Source organism: Adelges cooleyi, unplaced genomic scaffold, assembly GCF_023614345.1.
Source record: "Adelges cooleyi isolate 19-005CV unplaced genomic scaffold, UGA_ACOO_1.1 ACOO_flye_CR_arks_rails_tigmint_CR_PRNA_307, whole genome shotgun sequence".
Taxonomy (NCBI): domain Eukaryota; kingdom Metazoa; phylum Arthropoda; class Insecta; order Hemiptera; family Adelgidae; genus Adelges; species Adelges cooleyi.
This window is the reverse complement of record NW_026095978.1, coordinates 1,908,872-1,934,528: the sequence shown is the minus strand read 5'-3', so window position 1 is coordinate 1,934,528 and position 25,657 is coordinate 1,908,872. Positions and strand designations below refer to the sequence as shown.

Below are 25,657 nucleotides of genomic sequence, written 5' to 3'. Positions count from 1 at the left end.
TGATCTTTAATTTCGTTTGGTGTCTACTAGTATTCGAAAGGCATTTTACAATCTTTTGGCATGACCAGCAAGTCCGGATTGAATTTGTACGCAAGCCATTTTGGATTATCCTCTCGTTCACGTTCTTTTTTTTTTTCATAAGTTAGTCGATTAGGTCTTCGTTCATTCTCAAGATAACGGTCGATTGTTATTGCAACTCTTCTCTAATTTGTCTTTGTTTTGTTATTTTCTTCTCTCGACTTCTATCGTGTCCTCCTCTTCACTATCGTGAAATACGTCGTCCTTTGCCTTAGCCTTCTGCTTCTCCTTTCGCCTGGGTTCCCTCGTTCACTTTCTCTGTACATTTTTTAGGGTGTTATTTCTTAAATTTGAAGGCATCGTGGTGAACTTTTTAAACTTGACCCGTTTGATATAGTTAACAACAGTATTTATAATAGTTAAATTAGTATATGGCTTGGTAATTTTGAAGGGTTTCTTTCTTTTTTTTCAACTTGGTACCACCACTAAAAATACACTTTGCGAGATGTTTTTTGTTTGTTTTAATCAATTGAAATCAAATACAACTTTAAATAACAAAATAGAAAAAAAAACTCGTGTCGATAACAGTACAAAAATTAATAATTCAAAGCGCAAATAAGAGCTACGCCCCTTTTCACCCAATGGCTCTGCGGTTGATTGCTGGGCACTTCTATTGACAGCACGAAATTGGTCGAATGGCCAGTCGTCGACAGAGTACCGGCTCTGGTCAGTGTTTTGTAAATGGGACAAACGTAAAATCCGCTTTTGAGTTTGTGACCTTGTTCCGGTATCAGCCAAATGGGAGGCATTTCTACAAAGAAAAACAAAAAATACACAACTAACACCGATAAGTAATAATTTTTTTAATAGAAATTACTTTTACATCTACAACTAAGGACTGAAAGACTGACTATATTGTTACGAAGGAGTTACAAAATCACGAGAGATATTGTTTTAAGTTTTTTATGTATATTATACCTAATTGTTATCTCATTTACATAAAAAAGTAACTAATTTAAATATTTAAATTGTATTGCTAGATTATTCAAACATATTTTTAGCAGAATCTGTTACAACATATTTTGTTGTATCTTATTGTATATTGTTTATGATTTTTCAAAACCAGTATATAAAAACCCCCAGTATCTGTTACTGTGTTTTAATAGGTAAACATTGACCACTTGTCTATCATTATCTCAAAACATTTCATCGTGTCTGGTTATCGGTGCTATCGAGCCTATCGGACAATGTGATCATAAATATGAATTTTATGGGCTACTGAATTTTGGTAGACAGAAGACATGTGACATCTGTAGAATGTAAAATCAAAAATGATAAAATTCGGAAATACCCGTGTAAAGTTCTTTAGGCCTGGATTCATCCAATGTGCGGAGCTGTTCGTTCCACCGGCAGCCTTCCAAAAACAAACCGTATATCACACATCCGTTTTCGGGTCGTTTGTCAGGGGCACTGTCCAACACCGTGAATGAGTATTGAATGGCGTCGATGGACAAGACGTTCTTGCGAGCATAGTTCTGCAAACAACCGGTCAGAAAGGCTTGCGGGAAAAAGAATCCGGATATCCAAAAGCTCGATGGGATTCCGTTGTCGATCCATTTGTTCAAGAACTCCACGCGAGCTCGCAGATCGACCACCCACGCACCTGCCAAATGGAGTTAAAATGATTTGAACTTCTCCTTATAGTTGCACCGACAATTTCTCTTGCATGGGATATCTACAGTGCATAAAAAGAGCTGTCGAGCCCACTCAATACATGCTTACCTAAAGGCTTCAGAGAAGGATACCCTCGTTTGGCCCACATCAAAGGTATTTGATTGGTCATTACACTTTTCATCATTTGTTCCAGAGAGTCGGTCATCACTACCAAACCTTTGAGAGCTTTCAAAAGACTCTTGAGCGTATCCTGGACTATCGACAGCAGCCGGTTGAACCTGACCAGCTCCTGCATGAGCACTGTGTTCAACGACTCTTCGTACATTACTGGGTATTTTTCTAGTATCAAACCTAGAGACGGCCACGGATCTGGTATGTCTCGCAAAAGTGATTGTGCCATGTTGTTTAGTACGTCCTCCCCGTCTGAAGAACTAGCCAACGTCGTACGCGGTTGTAAGGACAGCAAAATACCAAGAGTTCTGTAGAAAATAAAAATTATCTATGACCCAGCGAATGTAGTTATCAGTCAATCTGTATACGATATTTATATGTTTCAAGGTTTTGTAGACAATTTAAATATACTTGGTGGATTATTTACAGACCTGATAAAACGAAGATAATGAGACTCATTAAGAGCAGAGAAGACCTCAATGAGTTGGAAAGGTTTAATTTATGAAAAAGTTATTGATTTTAAATCTCTATTTGGTAACAACTGTAAGCACTAATAATAATAGGTCAACGGAAATAAGTATTAGATTAAGTAAATCCAAAAAAGCGTTTTACACATTGATGAAGTTCTTAAGGTCTAAAATAATATGTATGTGGCTATTATAAGACCAATTTTCACCCATGGTTGTGAGGCTTGAACGACAACTAAACCGACCTAGGGAAAAGAGACGGTTTGATGGTAAAAAAAAATGTAAGGTTAGGTTAGGGGTTCAGACGTGAGGTTCCTAGAGGCACAAAGCTTTTTGCAAGATTAAAGCCTTCGAGCCAGCCTTGCTTGCATTTTTCCTACTCGGTGGTGGTGTGCAGTACTTACCTGTAAGTTTCTGACTGAGCAAAAGTGATGTCGGCGTTGGAGTGCAATCCGAAAAGTGCCGGGTCGTCGTTGACGGGCAGCGTTTTGATGTAAGCCAAGTAATCGTCGTAGTCCGCTTCGGGCGACTGCTGATAGTAATAGGTTTCAGCGTCGAACGCGTGTGTCGTACTGAGGACGGCCGGGTCGTAGAAATCCTGCAAGACGTTCATCACACACCGTCTGTCCCAGTCGTCGGTGACTCGGCCGCCGTAATTAATCTGGCCCGCGGTGTACTTGAGCACTTCGTAAGGAACGGTGTCGTACTCGTTGAGAAACATGAACAGCTGGTTGATGCATATCCGCAGGTCTCCGTCCGTGAATTCGTAGGCTATGTTGAAACCCAGAGAGCCAAACTTGCGTCGTTCCAAGCACACGCCGTGAAATAAGCACAACGAGAATAGGAGCCATTTGAAGTTTTTCGTCTTCTCCTCTTCGGACGACATGTAGGTCGCGTACTCTGCGATGGGTCCGGTAAAAGCTCGCAGCAAGTTAGCCTTGACTCCGCGAGGTGGTTCGATAGTCATTTTCGAACCGTTCTGCAATATGGACACAGGGAACGACGGCGACGGACTGGATGTCAACCAGATACGGAAATCTTTGTGCACATGGTCCGGCGATATGGATTCCACCAGATACTCCAATCGCGGCATCCAGCTAGGCGACAAATGACAGTTCTGCAAATCGAAAACAGGCCATGAAAACTTGTCGTTTGTTACCCAACAAAAAAAACAATTACCTGAAAGAAAATCCAATTGCCGGCCGTGATGGCCTCGTCGTAAAGACTTTCGGCAAGAGGTCCTTGGCCCTGACCTAGCGATATCGAAAAGAACCGCTTGGTCATTTTCATCTAAAACGAAATCGTATTTACAATGGTGGTCGAAATTTTGGTGGACAAAACAAATTACTTTGTCGGCCAACTTGTACAGCCCGCTGGCCGGATCCGTGCCGACAGAGAGAATAAATATTAGGGGCACCGTCGGCGTCGAATCTTTGTACATTTCGCCGAGATCGGACGATTGTGGTTCGACAAAACGTGCTCCGATATTTCTTATCAAAAAGTCCTGTAATCCGTTTAACACTTTGTCGGGTCTCAAGCACTTTAGTATCATTACAAATTGAAAATAATCAAACTGTTTATCCCAAGGAGGCGGTAAAGTTTCCCTAAAAATAACAACAATAGACATAATGTTAGTATTTTTTTCAAGCGATTTGGTATCAGGTGATAATCTTTAAAATTCAGTCAACGCTTATATAAATTTATTTTTCACAGAACCTAAATATAACTGAATGATCATTAAAGCAATGACGTGCACAATAATGTTTAAGGGTACACACTTTCTAAAATTAATATTAAAATAGGCATATGGTTGTCTCGTGTGTTCAAAAAATTGTGGTCAAGTGAGGTTGAAAGAGGCAGCAAAGGTGATTCTTTACAGTAGGGTAACATTTAGAGTGAAAATGTAATTGTATACGACGGTAGTGAAACAAGCAATGATCCCTTGTTAAGCATGTGATAAAAGAGGATCCTATAACGAAAAAACCTTTTGGGAGGTCCAGGTTAAAGTGAAAAGACTGCGTAAAGAAGGATATAAAAACGATATGACCATAAATTAAAAGGAGAGAGGCTTGACAGATGGCAAGATTTGTGTTTAGCGGCATGGCCTTAAAGGCCGGAGCCAATGAAGAAGAAGAGATTGATGTGTGAAGTGACTATGTTGGAGAGAGTTAGGGAAGATAATTAAAGACGTTTTTTGGGATTACACCAATAGTAGAAATGATAAGATAAATTATTAGACCAAGATGTTTTGAGTATTTTGAAACATAGAAAAGTAGATGGATTTAGTGATGGAAGTACACACGTGTGAAGCAAAAAAATAAATGATGATGAACAGAGATTAGCGAATAGTGAATTGAGGTTAGGTTAATCGACCCCATTTGTATAAATTAAAAAGGTTCTTAAGATATCATTCCTGGAGCTCCTGAACCCGCTAATAAGAGAAAATCACTCATAGTCACATCTATGGTGTATTTATTGAGATTTGAATTAGTACAAACCTATGTGGTTCCGGTGAGTCGATTATTTTTTTGTACAGAGGTGACTGTACGGCAAAATTCTCTACAAATTTTACGAAAACTGGTAAATTAGCCAACGATTGTATCTCTTTCCACGCTCTATCGGGAAGCCAACTAGGCGCCGGATTAGGTTCTTCCTGCAAATATTTTGATTTGAAAACAAATTTTACTAAAAGTTTACGGTATACCAATATAGACTTAAATGTATTTAGCAAAAATTAAATACCGTTAAGGGAGCACCGCCGGCCAAAAAAAATGTCCATTCGTTGAAGTTTATTGTACCGGCTTCAATCATGATTCGAACACACAATAATACGGCAAATTGCATTTTGTTACGTTCAAACAGCGATCGGCATACGTTACAGTAAAGATTAAACGTAAAGTGGTTGTTAATAGTACTAACACGTTCTTCGATATTTTCTATAACAAAAATATTCTATTGCTATTAGCGTTGGGAATCCGAAATTGCTGGGTGGGCGGACGTCGAAAAATGTAAAGTTTACCTGATTTATCAGTTTCTTGAATGCTGGATATGAAAAGTCCTATGAACCAATTCAACGAGTATTGGTACATTGGGTCCACCACGGGAAGTTCGGCTAAACAAAAGTAGAGTAGTTGACCTCGATTTGCAACCGGGATATATAAGGCACGCGTTTCGTCGATATCGATTTGGGTTTTTTCGGCCGCTCTAACTTTTTGCTAAATACCGAAGACAATATTGGAAACGTTCGTTATTTGCATATATATTGATTTATGTTTACCATAATTTCGTCGCTTTTCAACTTGGAAGACTCCAACATCATTATCAGTCCAAGGTCGTCTACTGGAGACCCTTCGGCGGCCGTTAACCTCTTTAATATCCTATCCTGCGTTTCCTTAAGCTCGGATTTCATCTGAGCGACTCCGACCACAATGGCCGATCTCATTTCTTCCAGGTCCGGTCTCTCCTGCATGACGACGATAGCCAAAAGTTGGTCCAACAGACCACTGGCCACCAGAGTGAAGTTGACGATTATGACTTTTACCGAAACTTCAGGCAAGTAATGAGGGTTCGGCAATTTAGTGGTTATGAACAGTTGGAAGTCTTTGTGGTACGGTACTATGGATTCGCCGATCTTAATGACTTGGACACCGCCCTGTATAAAGACCGATCTCGAGAACAGTGAATCCATCGCAGGATCCAATTCGGTGCCAATGTTTTCGATTAAACACGTTTTGCCACTCCTAAACGTTCGGGAAATTTGTATGTAGACAACTAAAAAGTGTTTTGTTTTTCCTATCAACACCGGAAGTCTTATAGGGTTATTTGCCTGAATAGGGATTTTGTAAAAAAAGACTTTATTCCTACAGTTCTTGGATTTTTTCGTGAAATACTTGAATAGAAAAGATAACTTATGTTGGGCCCTCTTAAAGCAATTCTATGTGCAGAAAGTCTGCATGACGATTATTGAGTTTATATTATTGGGTATTTACTATTTGTCAATCCTGTATAGGAGTCCTTGGGGATATCGCTAGGATTCCCGGTGCTTATATTGTTTCAAACGTAACGACGAGCTGGGTTATTACCTCACTGCGGTCTGCAGTTCTTGCAATAGACTTTTATCGGAGAGCTTGCACACCGATATACCGTTCATCAGGGTTTTGCCCTAAACAGTTTTATTTGTATTTAGAAATAATGTTGAGAATTAAGACAGCTATTATAGAATCATAAAATTCTATATACAAATGAGCTTACTAAATTTTTAATCCATTTATTCGCCTGTCCTTGTGGGTCGATTATGAGCGGCCACCGTTTGGAGTTGAACATTAAAATGGCGTTTTCCACGCTAAAATCATCTCTGGGCAAACCAGCCATCTGCCAATGTCTGATGGTGACGGGTTCTCCCAGTATAGAAATAATATTACTGTTCGCCGAACGAGGTATTTGACGGTCTTCCATCATATCCATCCAACGGTCTTGCAGCGATTTCCTGTACTTGTCCGTGAATGGCGTCAAGTATGCGATCGAACCGGCACAAATTAATATGTCACCAATGATGTTCACCAAAAACACCTTGATAGTTCGTGGTAAAAAAAAAAAGTATTTAGGTGTTCAAATTTATAAAAATTCAATGTCATTTGTTTACCTTATAGTTGGCTATAAGCTGTATCCAACGTTCTCGTTCGTTAGCGAGGCCATCGATTAGTCTCAAAGCTCGATCCATCCGATCCTCGCAAAGCTTGCTTTTTGCTTCTAATTTATTTTTTTTGTCCATTGCGTCATTTAAGTTTTTTTGCAACAACTCAAGTCCGTCCATGACTTCTTTCATTTGCATTTGAGCTCCGTTCAGCTCGTCTTCGGCCGCTTTAAGTCGTAAATTAGCCGCCGCCAACGCTTCCTTTTTCGGTTTGACTTCTTTGTTCACGAAATAATATTTATAAATAGCGTGCACCCAAGAGCAAAGAGAAGTACACGCTTTGGAAACCTGAAAATCATTTTTTATCGTAACTGTGTTTTTTTTCATTTATGAGGATTACTGTAATAATTTTTTCAGGACGGAAATTCGGATTCTCGATGTAAGGTTCCAGTTTTTGAATGAGAGCTTCGGTCATGTTTTCTTTGTCGTAATTCAGTAACGAATTCAAAAAAGCCGCCGGATCAGCCATCATGTTGCGACTCGGCTCCCAATAATCCAACACTTTTTTACCCAAAGCACCACCTGCTACTTTAAGGGGTTTAATATCTTTCATAATACATATAGTCTCTAACACCAAGACCACGCCAGCCGGTGGTCTCTTGAGAACTTTCACTTCTGATATGTCATTTTTGTTCAACGACTTAAGACTTTCTTCAGCCGCCAACAACATCGGCAGTGCTTTGTCTGTAAAATGGCAATACTTCATGAGAAATAAACTTCATTAGACAAATAAGGATGAACAATTTAAGTAAGGTGTTTATAGACTAGGAGCCAAATAGATATTGTGGAAAGTTCTGAATAATAAAAGTGTCCCAAAAATTGTAAAGAGGGTTTGTAGCGAAACAGAAGAATACTCATTACTTCTCTAGTAACAGATGAACATAACACGAACAAGCTGATGCACCTTGGTGTATATTATTTTTTATTAAGGTACATATGTGTTATAAGAATTAAACTAGATAAGTGGAGATACAGTAGAAAGGGTAGTTGGGTTAGGTAGAAAGAGGAATCAAAAGTGTTATGTTGTAGAAAGTAGTCGTTTAGAGTAAAAGGTAAGCTACTACTTAGTAAAATTTGATGTATGAAAGTCTAAGCTGAGAGTTGACAAGAAAACGCTGAGATAAATGTATGGAATTACTAGTCAAGATAAAGTGAAGAAATGGTATTATAATAGATAGTTCGAAAATTGCATCAATAACCAGAAAAAGATTAAGATGGTATTGATAAAGTTGGAAGTAGGTAGGAAAATTACATAGTAAAAAGGCTAAGAAAGATATAGAAAAAGACCAAAAGAAAAATAAATAAATGTTGTAAAAAAGCTTTTGAGATTTGCGAATAGATCGTACTTAAGTCTCTTTGAGCGTCCCTGGCCAGTTCTTGGGTTTCTTCTGCTATTCTGGTCGCGACTTCTTCCACTTGAGCGACCTCTAATTTTTTAGCTCCAGCAATTTCCTTGTAAAAAAAAAAGCATTTTATTTTTCTTTCATATTTCACATCGAATTTATAATAACATATGATGTCTTTTTGTATAAATCTGATTTTTCCAGAAAGAGTTAACTTACCCTGTCCGCTTCTATGTTTACAACCATTTTCCCAACTTCCACTCGAGAAGCTTCGATAATTGGCTTTATTTCAATTAATTCGATTTGCATAATTTTTATATCTTCAGTAGTAGTGAGCAATTTATCCATCCCGGTTTGTAGCTTGTTCATCGAGTCCGTGATTTCTTGTTTCTTCTCTTGCAGCATGTCTATGTAGCATCTAAGAAGTTCCAGATACGAAGTGGGCGTTACGTATATGTGCCTGTTTAATTCCTAATGTAAAATATATGTACGTATATACATATTTTTTTGCCTCTAATTAATCAATTAAAACAAAAATAATATTAATAGTGCATACTTGTAGATACAAAATACTCTCGTCCATTACACTCTGTTGCATGTATTGAAATATATCTACTACACCATCGAATAGTTTTGGACTTTTTTTCAAGTCATCGACTTCGGATAAAAAGTGATGTGCGACACTCTGATAATTTCATTAGTTTGTTAAATGTTATGTTAATATTTGTTTAATAAATAAAATGTTTACTTTTAGTGCACTTTCTGGCCAATCGCTGAACCAATCAATAGTGCAGTTGTTGACCAGAGCGGGAAACTGGCGTACTCGAGCTCGGAAAACTTCACCTAAAGGGCTGAAAAAAATTCATAGAGCATATTCAGAAATGTGTTTTTTATGAATTTTATTATAATACAATGTTCACCTCATTGTAAGGACACAGTGTAGATTATTTTTGACTTGTTTTAAATACAAGCTAAACAGGTTAGATTTAGTGGGCAGCAACCCTATCTCGGTGGCCGGACCTTTCATGTTTTGCATAATTTTATCCAATTCGTCTCCTTGATAAATATTGGGAACGTCACCGGAGCTCAACATGTTATTGATATCTTCTAAAAACGATTCGGACTTAATCTGTAAAAAGTGATTAGGATAAAGTGTGGAATGACAAAGTGGAGATTACTAACAGAAATTTTGGTGTGGTATTGGAATATTGTCAGGATATAAGCAACTAGAACTGAAAACGAGTGTCACAGAGATAGTAATGTGAAAGCGATTGTGTAGGGTAACTAGGACGAGTATACTAAAAGCATAAGAACATATTTTTGTAGCAGAGAAGACGAAAAAGGATTAATAAAGGTGATTAGACATGTTATTGAGAATTATGGGAAAGGGGCATGTAATGAATGAATGACAATTGTGAGGAAACCCATTTGACAAAAATATTTTATAACCTCGTATACAAGCTTATGTTTTGGAAGTGCTTTGTCCAAAATTAGTAGACAATGCTAATTAATATAATATAAGAAGCAAGTTTATTGGGTGTAACACTTATAGATAAAATGTATACTAGCCTTGAATGTGTGTTATAAATCTATTTAAAACACTCACTTGCGTGTCGCTAAACAAAAATACACTTTCTACTCTGTATAATCCGGCTCTGAGCATTAATATCTTTATGTCATCTCTAAACTCGATATTTCCGTAGGTTTTCGTTAGCTGTATTTGAAAGATGTGAAGTTTTGCAATAAACGTAGCAAGTTTCGTTAAACTTTGACGGCCTGTACCGTTGATGATGTTTTAACATTAATGCATTTTACTATAATATTTTAATTTACTATCGAAATTTATCTTCTTACCTGAACCGCCCATTCCTAATAACAGTGCGTTACCGTGCTGTTGTCTAATTATGCGAGATACTCTACAAATATGAGCCACGGCGTCCACGAAAAGAACTAAATTGAGTATCGACGTAGTTTGGAAATTGTATTCTTCTAATTGGCTATGGATCACATTTAAAAGCTGAAATAAAATAGAAGCAGGAAATAGGAAGAAGCAATAGTGTAGGAAATAAGACTAAATGATAATGAGATCAAAATGTTTGTAAATATTCGTTAATATTTTTGTTAGAAATTTTACCTCTGTAAAATTCGTGACTCTTTGGTACGATTTAATTCCTAAGGACTGGTCCATAAAATCACAAAATATTATTTGATCAGTGACCAGTGACACAAAATCGTTTCCAAATTTATCAGTGATTTTGTTGTGCAGCAACTTGACAAACCAATTTCTGTCTTCGTCGTTGATCAACCTATCTTGATACACACGACAATTTTCATGGTACCAAAGCCTTATCAATTCTTCTCGAGTCTAAAAGTAGTATTAGTAAGTTGCATAAACAGTTAATGCAAGCGGAAATCATCGAGATTCATTATCGAAACTCACGGCAATCACGTCAGGATTCGACATCAAGATCCCTTGGAATACTTTGCTTAAGTCTCTTAAGTTAAACGTGTAATGGGTTTTTGCCGGTGTTGGTAACAAGTCGGATGAAATTGTTTTATAAACGTCCAATGACATTTGAAGGATTGGCTTCCATAATGTGTTTAAATTGTCGTTTCTTTTCGTCCACGATTGTATAATTTGACCAAAAATGTTCGACTAATAATCATAAAACTAAATATAATCAAATGTAAACGTGATCAACTAAAATCATCTACGCTCTCACTTGACTGCTTTCTTCCATTTCCGTAAAGGCTAAATAATGGAAATGCCTTAGAAGTCTTGGTGTTATGTTATTACGGCCTCCTCCGGGCGGCCCCATGGCTGCGATGAAGTTCACATCAATTATTGTTTTCCACTCGCCAATATTTCTTCTGTCATACCACCCTGAAAATAGTTCAAGTTAGTACTGGACGCGGTAGTTTGATATACGCTAATAATTATAACTTGGAAGTAATCGCTCACCACCAAAGTCCATCCACTGTCTAATGAGCTCGATGGGCGGTTGAGCTCCGTACGTTTCGAGTGCTGGCATATTAAAGTCATCTATGAATAGTATAAGTCTTTTTAATATCGGAGGTCCAAACACCCCTTTTTTTCGTCTGTCGAGCTTTGAATCAATGACGTCTTGAGTTTGATTGGCTGACGTGCGTGCAGAAAAATTCAAAAAGTCCGCCAGATATTTTTTGGGCATGTTTCGCGAGAGCTTAGACATGATGGTCAGTGTTTTGCCTGTACCAGTAGGACCAATGTTCAAGACGTTATGGTCAGTTGTCAATAGCATTTCTATTATAAATGATGATCGAACGTTGTCTATTGTCGGTATTTCGATTTCTATTGGAATTAAAATAATATATTTTTAGTGTTCGTTATTGATCAAAGGCTACTTTACCCGAATAAGTGGTTTCTTCGGTGAATTCAAATTTTTCGACATTAGTCATCCAGTTAATCCATTTCGGAGCAGATGGTTCTCCGTCATCGGTCGGCATCGTGAATCCACCGTCGTGTAATCTTGAATAAATAAAAACACACACGCATGTTGAAAATAAATAGAGAATACCTACGAGGTACGTCTTAAAAAAACTCGAGCGACAAACTTATAATCGTGTACCACTCCTTCGTTGGGGAATTTATACGGATGTTCGCCGGCAATCATCCGTTTCCTTAGCCAACTGGAAAAGACCAAACGAGATTTTTGATCACATGTGGCTCCTATACTCCAAATGACAGCAAAAACTACCCAGCACGGTAATAAATTTGGCATCAACGCCAAAATCGGTGCTGGAGGCACTGGTTTGCCGTCAGCGTTGGATACGGGTCTCAACATGATAGTAATCATGTTCAAACATGACATAAGCAACGCCGATTGAACGGATGTAATTATCTCTCTGAGCTTCTGACGGTTGAGTTCTATCGCAGGGATCACGTAGAAGTCTATTAGCTTTAGAATATCGTCTTTTAGATGTAATGCCGGCTGAAAATACGATAGCATATTGTTAGGAAAAAAAAAAAATAAAATAAAAAATCGTCGTACATACTTTTGGCAACTTTTTTATCCAACAGTTTATAAATGGATTTAGCCCTAACACGGCCGGCTCCAAGTAAACCATTCCACATCGAGAAACCGTGGCCGGACTAGCGACTGCCAGATCTTCGACTTCAAATGCCATCAGCTGATTGTCAGTGACTTTCATTATTTCTCCGCTGCTCAGACATAATTTTTTGTTGTCGTCCAACACGGAGTTCATGTTTTCAATCCATACCGCATCGACGGGCCCATCGAACACGTACCAACGCTTGTCCGAGTCTTCCGCTGAAATGCCTAGGCGAACCAGAAACGATAGAATACCATCAGTCCTGACAACAAAATCAATATTATCGAACATTAGTCATCACACCGAAGATTTTGCATTAAGAATTTCAAAAAAATTTACCACTCGTGGGTGAGCATGTCGAATTCTCCGTACAGTTGGCCCATTGTAATTGATTTTGGATTAAGTACAAACGTATGTACGGTCACGTACAAAGCTCCACTTGGCGAAGGTGTTCCTTTAAGACTAGTCAATGCTTCCTTTAATATCTCGTAACACTAAATAAGTAAACGAAACGAACTAATATCAGTTTGATGAAGATGTAGAGAACAATTGGATGGCATTTATCAGAAGTGAACCAGTAGACATGCAACAACCAAATTAATTGAAGTCAAAGTTGAATCATTATTGTAAATCTAAATGTAGCTACTGTATTTCTACAGATTCAATTTTGACTTCAATTTACTTAGTTCAAATTGCAGTTGTAAACTTGTACACTTCTGATACATGTCGTCTAAATTTAATGAAGAAGGTACCAAAAAAAAAAAAAAAATACTAATACTGATTTTTAAAGAGACCTTTGTTTTTCCCGATCCAGTTGGCCCGATCAACATTAACCCGTGCCTTACTACTGTCGTTTCGTACAGTTGGATTACTTTTCTTACATAATCTACAACACCGTTTGTTCGCAGTATTAACATATGATGTAAACTCGTTACAGTTAATAATTATCGACGGGAAAGATTTTACTCACCGTCGACATCTTCAAGTCCGAAACTCAAAATAACATTTCTAATAGATTTTTCTAAAGATCCGTAGTCGATACCTTGTTGTGTCATTTGTGGAAATAGATCAGACGCAATACCTTAAACGAAAGAGAAAAAATATATTTATTTTCAGTCAAGTGAACTTTCAATATTATACCATACGGTACCGTTGAACAACTTAAGATCGTCTTTCAAAAATTTCGGTACGTTTACATCTCTCAAAGCTCTGAGAACGATTTGCTGCTCGTTCATGTCGGGGTTAACTCTTTTTAAATTTCCAGCAACGATTATCACCGTTTTCACAGCACGCATACCAAAGTCGTAATGATCCTGTACCGTACAATTTAATTAAACTAACAGGTACATTTTATGTGTTCGTCGTCACTCACTTGACTGCTGAGTTGTTCAGAGCTGAGCTTAAACGTTGTTGTGATTTTACCGCCTAATTGTTTGGCGTCGTTGAATCCATACGAAAACAGGTATATTTCAGCGATCAACGTATAATCCGGTACCATCATCGCGACAGGACGAAACAGTGCCTTCAGGTTATCGGGCAGTTCAGTTCTTCCTGCATATCCTGGATTCATTGTTATGAACACGGAACACGATTGTCTTAGCGAAATCTCCACTCCTTCAAACATGAATCTACAAAAAAATATAATCAAATAGACGTTTTATTCTTAGGGCAGAAGTTTTTTCAACAACAACAAACCTTTCCAATCTGCCCATTAACGCTTTTTGAATAGTCATTACTTGTTGCGCAATGACGGAAAGTACTTCGATATCTATCCGGTTGAATTCATCAAAACAAGCCCACGCTCCAGAACTAACAACGATAGGTTAAATTAGGTAAATTTGTATGCATAGCAGGATGGAAATTTTACCTTGCCAATCCTTTGAAAAATTTACCCATCGCCCTGAAATCCAACTGATCTGAACAATTAAACACGACGCATTGAATCGCCAACGCTTTAGCTAAATCCTATAAATCGAAGAAAAAAATGAATTCAGAACTCAAAAACGTAGCTTTCACAAATGAAACATTTTTCCAATATTCATTCGTTAAAGATGAACTTAACTATTTATCTATGACTGAGTTAACTATTCACTTTTGATTAATCATAAAAATGCACCTAATGAGTAACGGGAACAATAAAAATCCTAAGTCAATCCAATGCCCTACTTTTTCTCATGTACAATGTAACTTATAAAAAGCCTTATTTACATAAAGATAAATAGATTTAAGTGGATCCACTATATTTTTCCAAAATAATAAGCCTAAAGTCAAGTAAAGTTATAGGCTTTTAAGTTTGTATTTTGCTAAAACGTTGAATTTTCAATTACTAATTATTTTATTTAAAACTAAAAGTGAAATTTTCAATCGTTAATAATTATGAATCTTTCTGTTCACAATTAAAAAAAATTATCGATGATTAATAAAAATAAACTTTTACAAATACTAAAATCGTCTATCCTTAATTAAGCTCTTTACTTTCACTTAATGAAATATTGGCTGAATAAATAACTAATAATATACTTTGGTCGTTTCCGTTTTTCCTGTACCAGCTGGTCCTGCAGGAGCGCCTCCAAATTTTAAATGTAACGCTCCGGTTAATGTAAGATAACAGCGATCAGTCAATGGTGTTATAACCAAACGATCAGAATTTCCTAGGTATTCAAATCCATACGGAAACTGAGCGTTGACGGCTCTGACCACTTCTCCTATATCACTCAGCCAGTAGTATCTATGCCAATTCTTTGTGTTAATACTAGTGGCTAACAAAGTATATTCCATAAAATTAACACAATAAATTACAAGTAATTACCTCAATTGACTAATCCAGTCAAAATCATTGACATTTTTAATTTTTAGCGTTACCAAGTTCGACAGCACGTCTCTTGCGTGAACTTCGATAACTATCAGAGCGGACAAAACTTGACGTTCTAAGGGTTTTAGTGGACTGACGACTAATGTTCTTAATCCGGTCAACTATGTAAAAACGATTAAAACAATTAAAAACAAATTTTAGTACACGGAAACTTAATAAGTACAATCGTACTTGAGACAACATGATTTCGTAGTAATTTTTCAAGGTATTCGTCATGATGCCGTGCTCGACGTGTGCAGTCCAAGAAGTCTGTGATACACCTATTACTACTTGACCTGGCCATTCGAAAACCCATTTATTTCTAGGCGTAATTTCCACTTTGGCCAAAGATCCTCTGAACGATTCTTTCAGAGTTGCTCGCATTGTGTTCTCGACTTCTAACAACCAATATTCGACGGTACCTCTCGGGTAAATGGCTGGATTTAATTTAACTCGTTCTCCTTCTCCGGAATACATGGCTATGATTTTTAGATCTGCTTCGAAGTCAAGCTATAAATAATCGAAAACCTGTTTATGTAAGTATTAATAATTTCAATATGGAAATATCCAAGTACTTACCTTGAAAATACTTTCGAAACATTTTTTTAAAAACGGTTGGACTGCTAGCGGGTTTTTGGCGTGAGACAGTATTTCTAATAGTTCATCGTCGCTGAGAAAATAAAATCTCGGAAAAACAGATCTTTTCGTTTCCAAATAATCTGCAAGTCCTTTCTGGACTATGTTCAGCTGGATGTTGCCGTCGACCAAAATGTCGAGCAATCTTCTATCCGGACATATAGTCATCAGCTAAAATATTTAATAAAAATTATAAATTAAAAATCATAATACCTTCTCAGCTCCGTGTTGAAGCTAAAAAACAAAAAAAATCATTGTACATACTAATAATGCAAGTCCGAGTTTGTTTAGAATTGTATATGTATTTAAAAAGTTATAAATGATTCCGACCAAACCAATTATTATTTTTAGAGTTTACTAAAATCATTTTATAAACATATCAGGTTAAGTTAGGTTAGATTTAATTAAGTATGTATTGAAATTGGTTTGGTAGGCACCTTAGAAAATGGCTTTGCCATTTATTCACTATTTGCATAAAATTGGGCTCTTCCCGTTCCTTTTAATTATGTTTGTCAAAAAAGTAATTAACATACGAAAGCTCTCTCCATTGCCGATTTTATGATTCGTTTCCAAGTCCGTTCAAATCGGCTAAATTTTTTTTCTTCCACTGGTAACTGTTCTTTGATATCCGGACTAATAAATATTGGTTGCAAGTACATCCATTGCCTGTGGACAAATACGTCTCGGTAAGTAAAAATTCGGTATTACTTATCGAATTATTCATTAACTAAATGTTACAATACTTTTGGCATTCGCTCCAAGCTTCGATGACTTCCCTAGACAGTCGTAAATCCTCTTCCCATTTATTCAGCTCCTCTTCAAACACTCCTTTGAACGGACTAAACGATAACTGTTGGGTAAGCAGTATATGGTCGTCGAGCATTTGTAGTTCTTCGTCGGATATTTTTATGATGTGCGTGCCCGTATCTTTGTACAATTGCATCTGTAACTTAACGTGTTCCCATTCTTTTTTCATTTTTTCCAAAGCTCCTTCGATGGTGAACTCCTTTGAAGCGTTGTCGGAAATCTGCTTTAACTCTTCACTGAACTCTCCAACCCCCAAGGTCCAACATTTGTCGAAATTCAATAATGGAGACATTGAAATTTCGACTCCTATCAATCATAACGTTAGAAAAACACCTACAAGTTTATATACTGTTACGGTTAGACACCAACCGGTTTGTTGGGCAAACGCGTCCCAGTGCCTTTGTTTCATTCCGGGGTTTAACACGTCTTTTAATAATTGCACTTTTGGTTTGAAATCTTCAATTTTTTCTTTAATTTCATTAGCAACGCTCAGGGCGCCTAAAAAATGATAGACCGTCGCTTTTAGAAGTAAAAACTATACAAGGTGAATAATATCTTGTATCTCTTGGCGCACCTGGAATTTCAGCAAACAGTTTTGTGCATTTAGTTATAACCTTTAGGAAATCGCTCCACATAGGTTCTATACTATCACCGACGATATTCGATAAAGGATTTTGTGTCCACGCAGTTTGCATTTTAAGAAAATCTGCTGCGTTTATCCATAAATCTCGATACGGTTCGAATTCTTTGACCAATTTTCTAACGTTGTCGAATGGTGTAACCTGTAAAGAAACACACATTGGTTTAATCGACTTAAGTTGACTAAAAAAATTTGAAAAATAAGACGTATTTGAATCCGAAAAAAAATAAAACTTATGTAATTTGGTTCGTTCAAAATTGTCTTGTACAGTGTAATAATTAGTCAAGAACTGTTTCGTTTCGATAGTATACATTTAACATATACGGACAAGCACAATACGGTCAAAGCGAATACTCACTTGATGACCGAAAAGTCTCTGCCTCTGGTTTAGAGTTTGACCAAACTTTTGAAGTTCTTTGATCATACTCCAATTTTTGGCAACGTCCACGGCGACCTCGAAAACTCTCGACAAGCTGTCCTCGAGCGTCAGTTTTAGTATATTGCCGGTGATGTACTCCACTTTATTTTGTAATGTCAGCTCGTCTTCGAATTGTATTTTTTCGAATTTCTCAGTTTCTAGAGCTAAGTTTTGTAGGGTCTCCTCGATCTTGGCTTCGAGATTGTATGGAAAAATTATAGCTTCCCATTTGATGTCGGATTGTTCTTTGTCTAGAACCCACCAAAACGCATCTAATATTTCAATTTCCTAAGATGCAATAAGTCTTTTGAGTACAACGAAACGCTAACTGAAGGTACTGGCTCAGTCTTAACCGAACTCTTGTAGTAATTACCATCACTAATCGTTGCACAATGTCGGATTGGGTTTTCACCAAAAACGGTATCGTCTCGATCCATTCTTTTATTTCGAATACTTGTTCGATGGATACTGGATTGTCGCCAAGCCTTAGAAATATGCCTTTATACTCTTCGCTGCATATTTCCAATTTTTCCGTCGTCATAGCGGCGTACTTTTTCATTATCGAGTTAGCCAATTGTCTACATTTATCCATCAATATTTGTTTTAACGACTCGACATTTATAAAAAACGGACCTATAGCTATATTCGATGGAAGTACTTTCTTGATATTTGCTTTCATCTTCAAATGCATTTGTACCTCCTCTTTCACTTGACTGGGAAACGGACTACCGTCGAAAAATTTCCTATAACGTTTCGCAAGCTATTATTTCAAACAAAAAGCCAATAAAATTTGTTGGGGTCATAGTGGCGGATGTCAGGCCTACAGTGGTTGTTATAACTTAAAGTGACAAAATCACTTTCAAATAAACGCATTTATTTAATGATTATTTGTTTTAAGTTGAAAATATGTAATATTTTTTGGCATTTCTTGTTTATCTTATGCAAATAATCTATTGTTTTATAGACTTGTTACATAAAGGAAACAAGTAAATAATTACTGTAAAAACAATGCCTTATCAGCTAGGCATCAAAGCTAAACCTACTACTCGTAAAACAGTGTAACATGTGATCTAAAATATGGTGTTTTTATTTTTACTTACTGAACATACGAATCGACGTTGGTGTTGAATAATGGCAAGTAAACGGAGAATTCTTTACAATACGCTTTTAACGGAATTATAGCCGAACGTATACACGTTTCAATTTTTTTCTGTTGTTTTGCAATTTCTTTTTCCAGCAGACCAATTGACGTTAAATTGGGTTTGTTGAAGAACGTTATTTTAGGCAGCAAAATTGGGTAAAACAACGGCACGTTGTGACTTTGGATTATTCCGGTTCTGAACATATTTACAACGATTGGCTGTAAATTCAAATTCAAATCACATAATTATGTACAAACACGAAGTTCTATTTGGAAAATACATACCTCAAATCTGTCCGGATCGGTCGAATAGAACGGTTCGTTCTCGTTCATGTTTATTAACAGATAAAATATCGGATCACCTTTCCAATCGAACGGCGAGTTAATTAAATCGCTTCCCCAGATGAAATCATCGCTTATCCCTTTAATTTTTACACACGGTTGTTCGATTAAACGTGCATAACTCGTGGCCGATTTCAACACGATTTCCCGCAAGTAGCTCTGGAAACGATCAGTACAACAGGAGTAAATAAAATTGAGAAATGTTTGTATTTAAGATCAGTTGTGCAACGGAATGGAGTTGTGTAGGAATCGAAGAACATAAGTGGACATATAGGAGAATGTGTCAATAGAAGAGTTCACCTCTTAGGTGACCAATATGTACCATGTTTAGAGTGAGAGGTGTAGTTCGGCCATCGGTGAAGTATGGAAGTGAAATGGAATAAAATCGATGAAAAAGAAATTTAAGTGATGGAAAAATTAAATGAGAATAACATTGAGATTGTTTAGTAATGTCAAAAGAAGGAGAAGTAGATTTATCGAAGAGGAAATAAATTGACTAAAAAATAGCTGTATAAAGTGATAAAAGTAAATATTGAAAGATTGGAAATTCAGAAAATAAAATGTATATAAGACCAGTTAGGAAGCAGAGTAGGTAATTAAATTATAAACAGATAATGATTGAAATAATAATAACAATCAAAGCTCTGGTTAGTTTCTTATAATAATAGATCTGTTTTTAATAGGTAAAAAGGCTGTAAGACTTTCATCGAAAAAGCAATACAGCATATTCTAAGTTTTATAATTTTACAATTGTGTATTAATGCACATAATTATGTAAACAACACTAATATTTCAAAAATAATAACTTGAGAAAAATCAAGCTTTTTACCACTTACCGTGAACATTTTATCGTAAATTACATACTTGCATTAGAAATTGAAGCAGTCTCATTAATTTTTTCAGTTTCGAACCATTGTAAACGTCGAAACTCGTTTGAGAAATATCAAACCATCCGCTTTTGACATCGGAAAAAGCAAAACTACATTTGCTGACAACTCCTCTTACCCAAAAATCCTTTAGCCAATTGATAGTCTACATGTAAGAAAACACCATCAACAACGATATTTGGTTAATTTTTGTATTTTAAACAAACTGTTTGCTTATAATCTGTCAAATGAATCGAGGTGGAAATCAAGAGCTCAAAATATTTTTCCATATAATGACAATTTTCAAATTAATATTTAAGTATCTTATACGATGTTTAAACATTTTTTGTTGCGTTTTTATAATAATTTTGGATAATACCTCTACAAAATACGTCGACTGTAATTCTTCGAACTCCTTAAGCGTTACTACTTTCGAAAATTTCGTCATAAAAAACCGTTTATGTTTCATTAGCAAACATTCTAAATTAGATAGCCATTCTGCCAAAAAGACTTCTGGTAAAACCAACAAGGTCTCTCTGAAGAACTGTACGCTTGTTTCCGTATAAGTGTGCATCACTTTATTTGTTCGTGCTGTGAAATTTGGTAAATTTAAAAAACATAATGACCTATAATATGGTCTCAACAGCATAATTTTAACTCACGTCTCGAAATTTCAATATGTATTTCTATTCATCAATTTTAATGTTAATTAAAATACAGGGTGATCACGAAAACACTTTAAATTTTCAAAAAGGCGAAATAATATAAATTTTTCAAAAAACATTTTTTTTAACTTATGTAGAATGTTTGTGGGTGTATGCCATTTACTTTAAGTAGTAAAAATGAGTCCAGGAAGATGATGTCCGTCTTCCATGAGGCAATTTTCAATTCTTTCAAGAAAGTTCTTCCACACTCGTTCTAGTGTCTCCCTCGTGATTAGTGCCACCTCTGTACGAATTGCCGCTTTCAAATCATCCAAAGAAAATTGCCGTACACTTGTGGATTACATCCACAAACATAATATCAAGTTAAAAACATTTTTTTTTCGAAAATTGCCGTAAAATAAATGGCATACACCAACAACTATATTACATAAATAAAAAAAAAAATGTTTTGAAAAATTAATATTATTTTGCCTTTTTGAAAATGTAAAGTGTTTTCGTAGTCACCCTTTATGTGCACCTAATTGGAAAATGTACCTCATAATTTTGTGTATTATGCAAAACTTTATACTTGTAACAGCTATTGATAATATAATTGATCATTGTTTTATTACAAAGATACAAGGGTTTTAGTATTTATTACCTAGTTTTTTATTTATGCATCCATTATCAAAACAGGGTAGTTCTATGTGATGATCTTGTTCGGCGCTTTTTATAAACTTATTTTGGACCATAATCGAACTCTGCGATCGCCTATAGCAATCCATGATATCTTCAGTTACCTTTCAAACGTTAATTTTTTTTAAGTTTATACATTACAAATTGATTTTAAATCATCATCCACCACTTACTATACGCTGCATCTTAAAGCTTATTGGCAATTTCTTATTAGAAAAAACTTTTTTTATAATATTCATTAATTGTTTCTCTGGTACCTCGTCAAGGTGGTCTACGTTCATTTTATCAACATACATATACCATCTAGTTGAAAAAAAAAATGTTAATGTTTTGGTTTTTAGAGGTAAGTAACTGGCTACAGTGTTGGGTATAACTCAACGAAAAACAATTTTTAAACAAATCTAACAAAATACATTTTATTTTAAATACAATATTTTATTCGGTAATATTTTCAAAATATAATTGCAATATAAAATACCTTATTACCTTAAATTCCCTAATAGGTGTTTTAAATATTATCATAGCAGTAAAGAGTAATTTATTATAATTAGGTTTTAAATATCTAACAAAGTAACATTTTACGAATAAAAATTAAACACACAAATTAACAATTTATTAATTAATTTTTTATATTTTTTATTAATAAAAAATTATTGAATGCCATCTAAATCTAGTTATTACATTCCACCTACTAAACTTACTCACAAGTGACTTGACCAGTGATCAGGTGGTGGAAGTAGCATTATATATTTCCAGAGTAAGTTGCACTTAATCCGTTGATGTTGATTAGTTAAAATGTTTTAAAAATAAAGCTAACACGCGTAATCTATTTTCAAAACCCAAAGTTCGTAATAAAAAACATAAAAAAACAAAATAATTTGTTGTAGTACTTATTATTTTGATAAATTATTTTTCAACATTAATAAGAACTATTTCATTGTTGTTAAAAATTAGATTAATAAACTTCTGTCTAGCAAAATAGCTCATATTGACTATTTAGGGACTTACATAAATATTCATCTTTTGTAAACAGTATTTTTTTTTTTAATAATTGGATACTTAAACAAAGTGCAGTCAAATACTAATTTAAGTTCACTTAGAGTCAACGAAATGTTTTCGAATAAACAAACAACATTGAAAATTGTGCTGGTCTAAGCTGGACGTTACAACAAAGATGATATGGGATTAGGTACTGATAATATGTATCCAATTATAGATTACTGATAAGGGAAAGCTTTTTGGAACAGTATCTACTATCAGTTAATTTCGCTCATCTCCCTATGATTATCTCTTATCAGCTCTCAAACCTGTACTTGTTGGAAAAGTTTCGTTTCTCTGTGTGACACACTCGATTTCTTCGAACAATGAATATCAGTAAATTTGTATTTAAACGAAAATTTACCGGAATGCCCAACTCTGTGCGTAAGTCACATGTGGATGTAAGTATTATATTTGTTTAGGGCACACTCACATCAAACATTTTTCACGACATTCGCGTCTAGCGATTGCGTTCTTTATTCTCTCCACGAGCACCCTCGGGTCTTCGCCTTTGAAGTAAACGTGGATTCTCGGGACGTTCGTGATCACGTTGTCGGTCTCGTGTGGCAACATCACCGAGTATGTCCTCGACGCGGGATCATAGGCAATGGCGTTGGCGTTGACCCACGCGTAACATCCGGGACCACCACTTTTGTCGGATTTGCCGGGCAAATAAACGTCACAAGGCACCGGCCATTGGATCCCGTTGGAATAGGCTAATTTTATCCATTCGTCCGAGTTGCGCACGTCGAACTCGGTGTTGTCGTGGTACCACAACGGCGTCAGTTTTCCGCTCTTCATGGTTTTTAATTTGAAATATCCATCACGATCGACGTCGGTGAACACCAATTGATCGGCCGTCACGCCGGCGTTTTGCAACAAATTCGGCAACGAAAACGAAGAGTACAACTTTTTCAACCGTTCCGCATAGATGGTTTTCGGCAGCGTACCCGGTAGCGTTTCGCTGGGCATTTGCACTTTAGGGTTGAATATAGATTTGGAAATCGGCTGCACCAACTACGTTCACAAAGCCAAAGTACGAATCAATTGAGTGTAGCAAACCGGTTTAAAAAAAGCTAATTTTAAATTAGTCGGTAAACCTAATTCAGTATCGGAATCCGCAGTCGGTTGGGCGGTTATTAAAATACATATTTTGTTTGTAAGAATGTTTAGCATGTTTAAAAAGGACAGAGGGATGTCGGAGTACGATAGGATAAGAGTAGTCATTAGCAAAGTCTAGTTGGAAACTTGAAAAAAGTGGTAAAAACTTTTAGGCTTGATTATTTTTTACTATACATTGTATTTTTGTGTGTATATAGTTGTAACATAAGCTAACAAAGAATATTCTATTGACAAATCAGAGAGGACTTTTTGTTAGAAAAAGGGATCAGCTGATAAGACAAAAAAGAGATTAGAGACAATTCAAATGGATATTGATATTATGACTCATATTGTTTGACTATTTTTTTTTTATGTATACGAAATTTAAAACAACTTAAATCGATTTTAAAATTATTAATGCATAACTCTTCGAGGAGGTAACTACAGTTTTATCAAATTTTTAAAAAACTTGATAATTATTTTCTACTTGAGTTTTTGAAAAAGCAAGGGACCGTTTTTTTAGAAATTCTTTATTAAAATAGTGAGACTTGCAAAAAATAAAGTATCCGTAATTTAGCATGAAATTAAGTTATGTAAAACAAAAAAATGCCTTTTCTAAACGAGTGTTATATTCTGACTGGAATTTACTAGGTATTATTTATATTTGTATTAACATGTGTTAATAAAAAATATTTATTAACATTTATAAATTATTTTGTATTTAGCCAAAAAACACAAGGTATATTGTTTTCATTCGTGGTATCAGATACACAACTTAAAACAAAAAAACTATTCGAAAAATCAAAATCACCCGAAATTAGTAAACAGTGTTTTTATTGTAAAATAAACAACAAATGATTAGCCAAAACAGCTTTAGTTAATTTTTTCTATAATTATTATTTAAATAAATAAATGTATTTTATGATTGTAACATTTAGTTCATGGTTTAAGTGTTATACATTTTTCATTTTACTTTAAACGACACTTTTTACTAACAATAACATTGTTATTTGCAATTGTCAAATCACGTATCATATAAGAGTATATAGCTACTTATAAAAGACAAGCTTACATCATCATGATCGAAACTGCAAAGTCCAGTTTTATCGGTTTGTCCAAAGACACTTTTTGGAGCTAAATTCGGCATTCTCGGTAACGCTCTGATAAGACTTGCATCGCAATTTCCTAAACAAATGTTCCTTTAATGTTTATTTTATAACAAAAAAAATGAAGAAGTAATAATTACGGTCACCAAAAAATCTTACCTATCCTGTGAGACGATAATCGATTTTCAATATAACTATTAGTTTTAATTAATTTGTTACCGTAGTAGCCTTTTAAAGCACAATTTGGTGTTTCGTCACTTTTATCACTCATTTTCGATTAACTGCAACCAAAAATTCGATTTTTTTCAACGAGTTTAAACAAAATTAATTCAATATATTATACCTTACTTTACACAAATTTTTAAGTGTAAACCCTTTATTGGCGATACGATATTTAAACAATAAACTACATATTTTACAGATGGCCAAAGGGAGGAACAAGTGAATCACACGAGGTATTTAAAAAGTGTAAGTTATATACAAAAAAAAAAAACCAACAAAAAAAATTGTTTTATAGTAAATGTAGTCAGGCAACCGCTATTCAAAACGATAGTGGCCAATGAAATAAAAAAAAAATCGATTAAATTCTGAACCTCCTCTTTCTTTATTTTTTTCAGCCTTCGAATGATATAAGTAGATATTAGTCTGCTAATATTATAGTGTTACTAATGTATTCTTGGCCACTCACACATTTGATAAAAACAATTATTACTGTTATAATAATTGTTATAAATTTTTCTTATCATGATATACTGTTATATATAGTAGGTATATATCATATTATACCTACTTATTGTAATAAAAGTGAATTTAAAACCTGATTTATTATGTTGTATAAATTAAAATGTAAATCACAACGAAGTCAATGTTGAACCCATTAAATCCAGGTTACAATTACAATTATTACGGCTTG

General features: G+C 35.3%; 1 protein-coding gene across 1 annotated transcript; it reads right to left on the bottom strand.

Moving 5' to 3' along the window:
- Positions 1 to 614: 614 nt before the first annotated feature.
- Positions 615 to 25,015, bottom strand: LOC126839758 (dynein axonemal heavy chain 1-like). The gene is made up of 52 exons (XM_050575164.1): positions 24,904 to 25,015; positions 24,711 to 24,823; positions 22,971 to 23,554; positions 21,986 to 22,061; positions 20,158 to 20,325; positions 19,237 to 19,452; positions 18,911 to 19,170; positions 18,184 to 18,553; positions 17,751 to 18,098; positions 17,327 to 17,534; positions 17,122 to 17,250; positions 16,689 to 17,058; positions 16,479 to 16,611; positions 15,889 to 16,116; positions 15,502 to 15,819; positions 15,268 to 15,431; positions 14,979 to 15,186; positions 14,326 to 14,423; positions 14,154 to 14,267; positions 13,831 to 14,086; positions 13,609 to 13,771; positions 13,429 to 13,539; positions 13,253 to 13,344; positions 12,798 to 12,952; positions 12,402 to 12,720; positions 11,961 to 12,337; positions 11,756 to 11,874; positions 11,329 to 11,697; positions 11,090 to 11,250; positions 10,807 to 11,022; positions 10,501 to 10,731; positions 10,221 to 10,383; positions 9,973 to 10,142; positions 9,287 to 9,495; positions 9,115 to 9,217; positions 8,923 to 9,051; positions 8,586 to 8,837; positions 8,370 to 8,475; positions 7,364 to 7,707; positions 6,973 to 7,311; positions 6,582 to 6,899; positions 6,413 to 6,492; positions 5,608 to 6,070; positions 5,350 to 5,545; positions 5,073 to 5,266; positions 4,829 to 4,983; positions 3,679 to 3,934; positions 3,510 to 3,620; positions 2,735 to 3,447; positions 1,801 to 2,171; positions 1,370 to 1,681; positions 615 to 829 (listed from the first exon to the last, which is right to left on the bottom strand). The coding sequence occupies exons 1-52, from the start codon at positions 25,013 to 25,015 to the stop codon at positions 615 to 617; spliced, it is 11,985 nt and encodes a 3,994-aa protein (XP_050431121.1).
- Between the last annotated feature and the right edge of the window lie 642 nt (positions 25,016 to 25,657).

Bases quoted from the DNA above. Each gene is read 5' to 3' on its own strand.
- LOC126839758 (XM_050575164.1), bottom strand. From the start codon at position 25,015: ATGAGTGATAAAAGTGACGAAACACCAAATTGTGCTTTAAAAGGCTAC. The intron at 12,953-13,252 runs GTCTCTTTAAAA...TTACTTATTTAG, and splicing joins CTGGATCGGGAAAAACAAAG to TGTTACGAGATATTAAAGGA. The intron at 12,338-12,401 runs GTATGTACGACG...TCGTATTTTCAG, and splicing joins GGATAAAAAAGTTGCCAAAA to CCGGCATTACATCTAAAAGA.